The sequence below is a fragment of the Ranitomeya variabilis genome, chromosome 2 (genome assembly GCF_051348905.1).
Source record: "Ranitomeya variabilis isolate aRanVar5 chromosome 2, aRanVar5.hap1, whole genome shotgun sequence".
NCBI lineage: Eukaryota > Metazoa > Chordata > Amphibia > Anura > Dendrobatidae > Ranitomeya > Ranitomeya variabilis.
Window position 1 is genome coordinate 489,040,183 of NC_135233.1, and position 13,823 is coordinate 489,054,005.

The window sequence follows — 13,823 nt, forward strand, 5'->3', positions numbered from 1 at the left end:
TCACTGTGTGTATTATCCCTGTACTGTGACATCACTGTGCATTTTATCCCTGTACTGTGACATCACTGTGTGTATTATCCCTGTACTGTGACATCACTGTGTACATTATCCCTGTACTGTGATATCACTGTGCACCTTATCCCTGTACTGTGACATCACTGTGTGTATTATCCCTGTACTGTGACATCACTGTGCATATTATCCCTGTACTGTGACATCACTGTGCACATTATCCCTGTACTGTGACATCACTGTGTTTATTATCCCTGTACTGTGACATCACTGTGTGTATTATCCCTGTACTGTGACATCACTTTGTACATTATCCCTGTACTGTGACATCACTGTGTGTATTATCCCTGTACTGTGACATCACTGTGTTTATTATCCCTGTACTGTGACATCACTGTGCACATTATACCTCTACTGTGACATCACTGTGCCCATTATCCCTGTACTGCGACATCACTGTGCACATTATCCCTGTACTGTGACATCACTGTGTGTATTATCCCTGTACTGTGACATCACTGGGTTTATTATCCCTGTACTGTGACATCACTGTGCACATTATCCCTGTACTGTGACATCACTGTGTTTATTATCCCTGTACTGTGACATCACTGTGTTTATTATCCCTGTACTGTGACATCTGTGTTTATTATCCCTGTACTGTGACATCACAGGGCACATTATCCCTGTACTGTGACATCACTGTGCACATTATCCCTGTACTGTGACATCACTATGTTTATTATTTCTGTACTGTGACATGTCTGTGCACATTATCCCTGTACTGTGACATCACTGTGTTTATTATCCCTGTACTGTGACATCACTGTGTTTATTATCCCTGTACTGTGACATCACTGGGTTTATTATCCCTGTACTGTGACATCACTGGGTTTATTATCCCTGTACTGTGACATCACTGTGCACGTTATCCCTGTACTGTGACATCACTGTGTGTATTATCCCTGTACTGTGACATCACTGTGTGTATTATCCCTGTACTGTAACATCACTGTGCACATTATCCCTGTACTGTGACATCACTGTGTGTATTATCCCTGTACAGTGACATCACTGTGTGTATTATCACTGTACTGTGACATCACTGTGCACATTATACCTCTACTGTGACATCACTGTGCACATTATCCCTGTACTGTGACATCACTGTGTGTATTATCCCTGTACTGTGACATCACTGTGTGTATTATCCCTGTACTGTAACATCACTGTGCACATTATCCCTGTACTGTGACATCACTGTGTGTATTATCCCTGTACAGTGACATCACTGTGTGTATTATCACTGTACTGTGACATCACTGTGCACATTATACCTCTACTGTGACATCACTGTGCACATTATCCCTGTACTGTGACATCACTGTGTGTATTATCCCTGTACTGTGACATCACTGTGTAGATTATCCCTGTATTGTGACATCACTGTGCACATTATCCCTGTACTGTGACATCACTGTGTGTATTATCCCTGTACTGTGACATCACTGTGTGTATTATCACTGTACTGTGACATCACTGTGCACATTATACCTCTACTGTGACATCACTGTGCACATTATCCCTGTACTGTGACATCACTGTGTGTATTATCCCTGTACTGTAACATCACTGTGTATATTATCACTGTACTGTGACATTACTGTGCACATTATCCCTGTACTGTGATATCACTGTGTTTATTATCCCTGTACTGTGACATCACTGTGCGTATTATCCCTGTACTGTGACATCACTGTGTTTATTATCCCTGTATTGTGACATCACTGTGTTTATTATCCCTGTACTGTGACATCACTGTGCGTATTATCCCTGTACTGTGACATCACTGTGCGTATTATCCCTGTACTGTGATATCACTGTGCACATTATCCCTGTGCTGTGACATCACTGTGTTTATTATCCCTGTACTGTGACATCACTGTGCACATTATACCTCTACTGTGACATCACTGTGCACATTGTCCCTGTACTGTGACATCACTGTGTGTATTATCCCTGTACTGTGACATCACTGTGCACATTATCCCTGTACTGTGACATCACTGTGTGTGACATCACTGTGCACATTATCCCTGTACTGTGACATCACTGTGCACATTATCCCTGTACTGTGACATCACTGTGTGTATTATCCCTGTACTGTGACATAACTGGGTTTATTATCCCTGTACTGTGACATCACTGTGTTTATTATCCCTGTACTGTGATATCACTGTGCACATTATCCCTGTACTGTGACATCACTATGTTTATTATCCCTGTACTGTGACATCACTGTGCGTATTATCCCTGTACTGTGACATCACTGTGCGTATTATCCCTGTACTGTGATATCACTGTGCACATTATCCCTGTGCTGTGACATCACTATGTTTATTATCCCTGTACTGTGACATCACTGTGCACATTATGCCTGTACTGTGACATCACTGTGTGTGACATCAATGTGCACATTATCCCTGTACTGTGACATCACTGTGCACATTATCCCTGTACTGTGACATCACTGTGTGTATTATCCCTGTACTGTGACATAACTGGGCTTATTATCCCTGTACTGTGACATCACTGGGTTTATTATCCCAGTACTGTGACATCACTGTGCACGTTATCCCTGTACTGTGACATCACTGTGTGTATTATCCCTTTACTGTGACATCACTGTGTGTATTATCCCTGTACTGTGACATCACTGTGCACATTATCCCTGTACTGTGACATCACTGTGCACATTATCCCTGTACTGTGACATCACTGTTTATTATTTCTGTACTGTGACATCTTTGTGCACGTTATCCCTGTACTGTGACATCACTGTGTGTATTATCCCTGTACTGTGACATCACTGTGCACCTTATCCTTGTACTGTGACATCACTGTGTTTATTATCCCTGTACTGTGACATCACTGTGTTTATTATCCCTGTACTGTGACATCACTGTGCACATTATATCTCTACTGTGACATCACAGTGCACATTATCCCTGTACTGTGACATCACTGTGCACGTTATCCCTGTACTGTGACATCACTGTGTGTATTATCCCTGTACTGTGACATCACTGTGCACCTTATCCCTGTACTGTGACATCACTGTGTGTATGATCCCTGTACTGTGACATCACTGTGCATATTATCCCTATACTGTGACATCACTGTGCACATTATCCCTGTACTGTGACATCACTGTGTGTATTATCCCTGTACTGTGACATCCCTGTGTGTATTATCCCTGTACTGTGACATCACTGTGCACATTATCCCTGTACTGTGGCATCACTGTGCACATTATCCCTGTACTGTGACATCACTGTGTGTATTATCCCTGTACTGTGATATCACTGGGTTTATTATCCCTGTACTGTGACATCACTGTGCACATTATCCCTGTACTGTGACATCACTGTGTTTATTATCCCTGTACTGTGACATCAGTGTGCACATTATCCCTGTACTGTGACATCACTGTGCACATTATCCCTGTACTGTGACATCACTGTGTGTATTATCCCTGTACTGTGACATCACTGTGTGTATTATCCCTGTACTGTGACATCACTGTGTGTATTATCCCTGTACTGTGACATCACTGTGCATTTTATCCCTGTACTGTGACATCACTGTGTGTATTATACCTGTACTGTGACATCACTGTGTACATTATCCCTGTACTGTGACATCACTGTGCACCTTATCCCTGTACTGTGACATCACTGTGTGTATTATCCCTGTACTGTGACATCACTGTGCATATTATCCCTGTACTGTGACATCACTGTGCACATTATCCCTGTACTGTGACATCACTGTGTTTATTATCCCTGTACTGTGACATCACTGTGTGTATTATCCCTGTACTGTGACATCACTTTGTACATTATCCCTGTACTGTGACATCACTGTGTTTATTATCCCTGTACTGTGACATCACTGTGTTTATTATCCCTGTACTGTGACATCACTGTGCACATTATACCTCTACTGTGACATCACTGTGCACATTATCCCTGTACTGCGACATCACTGTGCACATTATCCCTGTACTGTGACATCACTGGGTTTATTATCCCTGTACTGTGACATCACTGTGCACATTATCCCTGTACTGTGACATCACTGTGTTTATTATCCCTGTACTGTGACATCACTGTGTTTATTATCCCTGTACTGTGACATCTCTGTGTTTATTATCCCTGTACTGTGACATCACAGGGCACATTATCCCTGTACTGTGACATCACTGTGCACATTATCCCTGTACTGTGACATCACTGGGTTTATTATCCCTGTACTGTGACATCACTGTGTTTATTATCCCTGTACTGTGACATCACTGGGTTTATTATCCCTGTACTGTGACATCACTGGGTTTATTATCCCTGTACTGTGACATCACTGTGCACGTTATCCCTGTACTGTGACATCACTGTGTGTATTATCCCTGTACTGTGACATCACTGTGTGTATTATCCCTGTACTGTGACATCACTGTGCACATTATCCCTGTACTGTGACATCACTGTGTGTATTATCCCTGTACAGTGACATCACTGTGTGGATTATCCCTGTATTGTGACATCACTGTGCACATTATCCCTGTACTGTGACATCACTGTGTGTATTATCCCTGTACTGTGACATCACTGTGTGTATTATCACTGTACTGTGACATCACTGTGCACATTATACCTCTACTGTGACATTACTGTGCACATTATCCCTGTACTGTGATATCACTGTGTTTATTATCCCTGTACTGTGACATCACTGTGCGTATTATCCCTGTACTGTGACATCACTGTGTTTATTATCCCTGTACTGTGACATCACTGTGTTTATTATCCCTGTACTGTGACATCACTGTGCGTATTATCCCTGTACTGTGACATCACTGTGCGTATTATCCCTGTACTGTGATATCACTGTGCACATTATCCCTGTGCTGTGACATCACTGTGTTTATTATCCCTGTACTGTGACATCAATGTGCACATTATACCTCTACTGTGACATCACTGTGCACATTATCCCTGTACTGTGACATCACTGTGTGTATTATCCCTGTACTGTGACATCACTGTGCACATTATCCCTGTACTGTGACATCACTGTGCACATTATCCCTGTACTGTGACATCACTGTGCACATTATCCCTGTACTGTGACATCACTGTGTGTATTATCCCTGTACTGTGACATAACTGGGTTTATTATCCCTGTACTGTGACATCACTGTGTTTATTATCCCTGTACTGTGATATCACTGTGCACATTATCCCTGTACTGTGACATCACTATGTTTATTATCCCTGTACTGTGACATCACTGTGCGTATTATCCCTGTACTGTGACATCACTGTGCGTATTATCCCTGTACTGTGATATCACTGTGCACATTATCCCTGTGCTGTGACATCACTATGTTTATTATCCCTGTACTGTGACATCACTGTGCACATTATCCCTGTACTGTGACATCACTGTGTGTGACATCACTGTGCACATTATCCCTGTACTGTGACATCACTGTGCACATTATCCCTGTACTGTGACATCACTGTGTGTATTATCCCTGTACTGTGACATAACTGGGTTTATTATCCCTGTACTGTGACATCACTGTGCACATTATCCCTGTACTGTGACATCACTGTGCACATTATCCCTGTACTGTGACATCACTGTGCACATTATCCCTGTACTGTGACATCACTGTGTTAATTATCCCTGTACTGTGGCATCACTGTGTTTATTATCCCTGTACTGTGACATCACTGTGTGTATTATCCCTGTACTGTGACATCACTGTGTTTATTATCCATGTACTGTGACATCACTGTGCACATTATCCTGTACTGTGACATCACTATGTTTATTATTCCTGTACTGTGACATCACTGTGCACATTATCCCTGTACTGTGACATCACTGGGTTTATTATCCCTGTACTGTGACATCACTGTGTTTATTATCCATGTACTGTGACATCACTGTGCACATTATCCCTGTACTGTGACATCACTGTGTTTATTATCCATGTACTGTGACATCACTGTGCACATTATCCCTGTACTGTGACATCACTATGTTTATTATTCCTGTACTGTGACATCACTGTGCACATTATCCCTGTACTGTGACATCACTATGTTTATTATTCCTGTACTGTGACATCACTGCGCACATTATCCCTGTACTGTGACATCACTGGGTTTATTATTCCTGTACTGTGACATCACTGTTTATTATCCCTGTACTGTGACATCACTGGGCACATTATCCCTGTACTGTGACATTACTATATTTATTATCTCTGTACTGTGACATCACTGTGCACATTATCCCTGTACTGTGACATCGCTGTGTACATTATCCCTGTACTGTGACATCACTGTGCACGTTATCCCTGTACTGTGACATCACTATGTTTATTATTTCTGTACTGTGACATCTCTGTGCACATTATCCCTGTACTGTGACATCACTGGGTTTATTATCCCTGTACTGTGAGATCACTGTGCACGTTATTCCTGTACTGTGACATCACTGTGTGTATTATCCCTGTACTGTGACATCACTGTGAGTATTATCCCTGTACTGTGACATCACTGTGCACATTATCCCTGTACTGTGACATCACTGTATTATCCCTGTACTGTGACATCACTGTTTGTATTATCCCTGTACTGTGACATCACTGTGCACATTATCCCTGTATTTTGACATCACTGTGTTTATTATCCCTGTACTGTGACATCACTGTGTTTATTATCCCTGTACTGTGACATCACTGTGTGTATTATCCCTGTACTGTGACATCACTGGGTTTATTATCCCTGTACTGTGACATCACTATGCACATTATCCCTGTACTGTGACATCACTGTGTTTATTATCCCTGTACTGTGACATCACTGTGTTTATTATCCCTGTACTGTGACATCTCTGTGTTTATTATCCCTGTACTGTGACATCACTATGTTTATTATTTCTGTACTGTGACATCACTGTGTTTATTATCCCTGTACTGTGACATCACTGTGTGTATTATCCCTGTACAGTGACATCACTGTGTTTATTATCCCTGTACTGTGACATCACTGGGTTTATTATCCCTGTACTGTGACATCACTGGGTTTATTATCCCTGTACTGTGACATCACTGTGCACGTTATCCCTGTACTGTGACATCACTGTGTGTATTATCCCTGTACTGTGACATCACTGTGTGTATTATCCCTGTACTGTGACATCACTGTGCACGTTATCCCTGTACTGTGACATCACTGTGTGTATTATCCCTGTACTGTGACATCACTGTGTGTATTATCCCTGTACTGTGACATCACTGTGCGTATTATCCCTGTACTGTGACATCACTGTGTTTATTATCCCTGTACTGTAACATTACTATATTTATTATCTCTGTACTGTGACATCACTGTGTTTATCATCCCTGTACTGTGACATCACTGTGCACATTATACCTCTACTGTGACATCACTGTGCACATTATCCCTATACTGTGACATCCCTGTACTGTGACATCACTGTGTGTATTATCCCTGTACTGTGACATCACTGGGTTTATTATCCCTGTACTGTAACATTACTATATTTATTATCCCTGTACTGTGACATCACTGTGCACATTATCACTGTACTGTGACATCACTGTGTACATTATCCCTGTACTGTGACATCACTGTGCACATTATCCCTGTACTGTGACATCACTGTGTGTATTATCCCTGTACTGTGACATCTCTGTGCACATTATCCCTGTACTGTGACATCACTGGGTTTATTATCCCTGTACTGTGACATCACTGTGTTTATTATCCCTGTACTGTGACATCACTGGGTTTATTATCCCTGTACTGTGACATCACTGTGCACGTTATCCCTGTACTGTGACATCACTGTGCACATTATCCCTGTACTGTGACATCACTGTATTTATTATCCCTGTACTGTGACATCACTGTGCACATTATCCCTGTACTGTGACATCACTGTATTTATCATCCCTGTACTGTGACATCACTGTATTTATCATCCCTGTACTGTGACATCACTGTATTTATTATCCCTGTACTGTGACATCACTGTATTTATCATCCCTGTACTGTGACATCACTGTATTTATCATCCCTGTACTGTGACATCACTGTATTTTTCATCCTTGTACTGTGACATCACTGTGTTTATTATCCCTGTACTGTGACATCAATGTGCACATTATACCTCTACTGTGACATCACTGTGCACATTATCCCTGTACTGTGACATCACTGTGTGTATTATCCCTGTACTGTGACATCACTGTGCACATTATCCCTGTACTGTGACATCACTGTGCACATTATCCCTGTACTGTGACATCACTGTGTGTATTATCCCTGTACTGTGACATCACTGTGTTTATTATCCCTGTACTGTGATATCACTGTGCACATTATCCCTGTACTGTGACATCACTATGTTTATTATCCCTGTACTGTGACATCACTGTGCGTATTATCCCTGTACTGTGACATCACTGTGCGTATTATCCCTGTACTGTGATATCACTGTGCACATTATCCCTGTGCTGTGACATCACTATGTTTATTATCCCTGTACTGTGACATCACTGTGCACATTATCCCTGTACTGTGACATCACTGTGTGTGACATCACTGTGCACATTATCCCTGTACTGTGACATCACTGTGCACATTATCCCTGTACTGTGACATCACTGTGTGTATTATCCCTGTACTGTGACATAACTGGGTTTATTATCCCTGTACTGTGACATCACTGTGCACATTATCCCTGTACTGTGACATCACTGTGCACATTATCCCTGTACTGTGACATCACTGTGTTTATTATCCCTGTACTGTGGCATCACTGTGTTTATTATCCCTGTACTGTGACATCACTGTGTGTATTATCCCTGTACTGTGACATCACTGTGTTTATTATCCATGTACTGTGACATCACTGTGTTTATTATCCATGTACTGTGACATCACTGTGCACATTATCCTGTACTGTGACATCACTATGTTTATTATTCCTGTACTGTGACATCACTGTGCACATTATGCCTGTACTGTGACATCACTGGGTTTATTATCCCTGTACTGTGACATCACTGTGTTTATTATCCATGTACTGTGACATCACTGTGCACATTATCCCTGTACTGTGACATCACTGTGTTTATTATCCATGTACTGTGACATCACTGTGCACATTATCCCTGTACTGTGACATCACTATGTTTATTATTCCTGTACTGTGACATCACTGTGCACATTATCCCTGTACTGTGACATCACTATGTTTATTATTCCTGTACTGTGACATCACTGCGCACATTATCCCTGTACTGTGACATCACTGGGTTTATTATTCCTGTACTGTGACATCACTGTTTATTATCCCTGTACTGTGACATCACTGGGCACATTATCCCTGTACTGTGACATTACTATATTTATTATCTCTGTACTGTGACATCACTGTGCACATTATCCCTGTACTGTGACATCGCTGTGTACATTATCCCTGTACTGTGACATCACTGTGCACGTTATCCCTGTACTGTGACATCACTATGTTTATTATTTCTGTACTGTGACATCTCTGTGCACATTATCCCTGTACTGTGACATCACTGGGTTTATTATCCCTGTACTGTGACATCACTGTGCACGTTATTCCTGTACTGTGACATCACTGTGTGTATTATCCCTGTACTGTGACATCACTGTGTGTATTATCCCTGTACTGTGACATCACTGTGAGTATTATCCCTGTACTGTGACATCACTGTGCACATTATCCCTGTATTTTGACATCACTGTGTTTATTATCCCTGTACTGTGACATCACTGTGTTTATTATCCCTGTACTGTGACATCACTGTGTGTATTATCCCTGTACTGTGACATCACTGGGTTTATTATCCCTGTACTGTGACATCACTATGCACATTATCCCTGTACTGTGACATCACTGTGTTTATTATCCCTGTACTGTGACATCACTGTGTTTATTATCCCTGTACTGTGACATCTCTGTGTTTATTATCCCTGTACAGTGACATCACTGTGTTTATTATCCCTGTACTGTGACATCACTGGGTTTATTATCCCTGTACTGTGACATCACTGGGTTTATTATCCCTGTACTGTGACATCACTGTGCACGTTATCCCTGTACTGTGACATCACTGTGTGTATTATCCCTGTACTGTGACATCACTGTGTGTATTATCCCTGTACTGTGACATCACTGTGCGTATTATCCCTGTACTGTGACATCACTGTGTTTATTATCCCTGTACTGTAACATTACTATATTTATTATCTCTGTACTGTGACATCACTGTGTTTATCATCCCTGTACTGTGACATCACTGTGCACATTATACCTCTACTGTGACATCACTGTGCACATTATCCCTGTACTGTGACATCACTGTGTGTATTATTCCTGTACTGTGACATCACTGGGTTTATTATCCCTGTACTGTAACATTACTATATTTATTATCCCTGTACTGTGACATCACTGTGCACATTATCACTGTACTGTGACATCACTGTGTACATTATCCCTGTACTGTGACATCACTGTGCACATTATCCCTGTACTGTGACATCACTATGTTTATTATTTCTGTACTGTGACATCTCTGTGCACATTATCCCTGTACTGTGACATCACTGGGTTTATTATCCCTGTACTGTGACATCACTGTGTTTATTATCCCTGTACTGTGACATCACTGGGTTTATTATCCCTGTACTGTGACATCACTGTGCACGTTATCCCTGTACTGTGACATCACTGTGTGTATTATCCCTGTACTGTGACATCACTGGGTTTATTATCCCTGTACTGTGACATCACTGTGCACGTTATCCCTGTACTGTGACATCACTGTGCACATTATCCCTGTACTGTGACATCACTGTATTTATTATCCCTGTACTGTGACATCACTGTATTTATCATCCCTGTACTGTGACATCACTGTATTTATCATCCCTGTACTGTGACATCACTGTATTTATTATCCCTGTACTGTGACATCACTGTATTTATCATCCCTGTACTGTGACATCACTGTATTTATCATCCCTGTACTGTGACATCACTGTATTTATTATCCCTGTACTGTGACATCACTGTATTTATCATCCCTGTACTGTGACATCACTGTATTTATCATCCTTGTACTGTGACATCACTGTATTTATCATCCCTGTACTGTGACATCACTGTATTCATTATCCCTGTACTGTGACATCACTGTGCACATTATCCCTGTACTATGACATCACTGTGTGTATTATCCCTGTACTGTGACATCACTGTGCACATTATCCCTGTACTGTGACATCACTGTGTTTATTATCCCTGTACTGTGACATCACTGTGTGTATTATCCCTGTACTGTGACATCACTGGGTTTATTATCCCTGTACTGTGACATCACTGTGCACATTATCCCTGTACTGTGACATCACTGTATTTATCATCCCTGTACTGTGACATCACTGTATTTATCATCCCTGTACTGTGACATCACTGTATTTATCATCCTTGTAGTGTGACATCACTGTATTTATCATCCCTGTACTGTGACATCACTGTATTTATCATCCCTGTACTGTGACATCACTGTATTTATCATCCTTGTACTGTGACATCACTGTATTTATCATCCCTGTACTGTGACATCACTGTATTTATTATCCCTGTACTGTGACATCACTGGGTTTATTATCCCTGTACTGTGACATCACTGTGCACATTATCCCTGTACTGTGACATCACTGTATTTATCATCCCTGTACTGTGACATCACTGTGTGTATTATCCCTGTACTGTGACATCACTGTGCACATTATCCCTGTACTGTGACATCACTGTGTTTATTATCCCTGTACTGTGACATCACTGTGTTTGTTATCCCTGTACTGTGACATCACTGTGTGTATTATCCCTGTACTGTGACATCACTGGGTTTATTATCCCTGTACTGTGACATCACTGTGCACATTATCCCTGTACTGTGACATCACTGTATTTATCATCCCTGTACTGTGACATCACTGTATTTATCATCCCTGTACTGTGACATCACTGTATTTATCATCCTTGTAGTGTGACATCACTGTATTTATCATCCCTGTACTGTGACATCACTGTATTTATTATCCTTGTACTGCGACATCACTGTATTTATCACCCATGTACTGTGACATGTATATGTAATCTCCTATTACGAACAAAGAATTTTACACAAAAATTCTGATAATATGAATGATTTTACAATTTGGGTGTTCTGACATATGGGGGATGGACACATAAAAGGTGGGCAGTAAGGGTAATAGATGGGAGCGCGCCAGTGATACCTGATAGGAGAGTGAAGGTGACTGAGTAAATCCCGCAGTCCTTCTGCTTCTCTCCACCTTCTGTATATGTAATATCCACTTGAAACTTCACTGGCTTCTGGAAGACAGACGGACCCCCTGTGGACTTGTACTCAGCCCGGAAACTGGTTTGTGATATCACACTGTGACTGAGACTTGGGATCTACAGAAGACACATTGAAAATGGATGGATAAGGGGGACTCTGGCTACAGCTAAGAAATCATATGACCACAGGGATCAATGGCTCATAGGAAACAGTGGATTAATAATAAATATAGTCTTACCGATAGAAAGGCTTGTACGATGTCCGCTTTAATGGAGCTTAAAGGCTTGTCCTTAATTACCACAAAGATCTGATCCTCTTTCTCCAATGTAAGGAAGTTACCAAACCAAGACTTCTTGGCCAGTCTGGGATGAAATCACATAAAAAATGATAGGGGGGAAAAAGGAAACAATATGTGATTCAGAAGAAATAAAAAACTAAGTGTGCTGACTGTGCGTGTGTGTTATGTGCGTGCATAGTATTCGAGCACGCTAAAGACACTGTACTAGCACGCGAGCATGCTCAGATAACACCTTATCCGAGGACACTCGCTCATCACTAGTACTGATCTCTATTCTCTATAGCAATGGTAAGTCCACATATACATGAAAATTCAGCAGTGAATGTGTGGCAAAATCCACATGTTACAACACTAATGGTGAAATCTGCGACAATATTGGACAAGCTGCGGATCTGAAATTCTACATGAAATGTACATTTCCATACTGATTAAGAGCTTACACACATTGCATTTTTGTCAAAATATTTTTGCATGTTTTTGTTGAACAAAAAAAACCGCAGCGTTTTACAGTACCAGTAAAATGAATGAGATTCTGAAATCTCCTGCACATGCTGCTTAGTTTTTTCCTTGCAGATTTGAACCATAAAGTGTTTGTTTTTTCCAAATCTGCAGTGGGTCAATTCTTTCAGAGCTTTTGCCACGTTTTTACCCATTTGAATAAAATGGAAAAAAAAAAAACGCATGTAAAAACTCATAAATAAATGCAAGCAGCAATAAGTGCACGTAATTTATGCACATTTTTTCCTGCCAAACTCTAGTTTTTGCTTCAGAGAAATCTTCTATGTATACTCAATGTGTGCACATGTTCAAAGAGTGCAGTAACTCCATCTCGTGTGAATGAAAGTGTACCTGTAGCTTCCGGTAATTTTTCACAATAAGCTGTGTGTGTACATGAGGAATAACACTATTTCTGGACTTTATAGGACTTGTTTTCAGCACTTATCACCAGTTTCTCCTACGCAGATTCCATCTCTAATATTAAGTTGTCTCTGAGCTAGTGGG

At 41.1% G+C, this 13,823-nt stretch overlaps 1 protein-coding gene across 13 annotated transcripts in view; it reads right to left on the reverse strand.

Annotated features, from left to right (window-relative positions):
• Positions 1 to 13,823, reverse strand: part of BRSK2 (BR serine/threonine kinase 2) — a 210,830-nt gene that overhangs the window by 46,500 nt on the left and 150,507 nt on the right. For all 13 annotated transcript variants that reach the window (XM_077287893.1, XM_077287900.1, XM_077287899.1 and 10 more), the window contains 2 exons: positions 12,762 to 12,885; positions 12,459 to 12,639 (listed from right to left, as the gene is read on the reverse strand). In XM_077287893.1, coding sequence (XP_077144008.1) covers positions 12,459 to 12,639; positions 12,762 to 12,885 — 305 coding nt within the window. The remainder of the gene's footprint in view (positions 1 to 12,458; positions 12,640 to 12,761; positions 12,886 to 13,823) is intronic.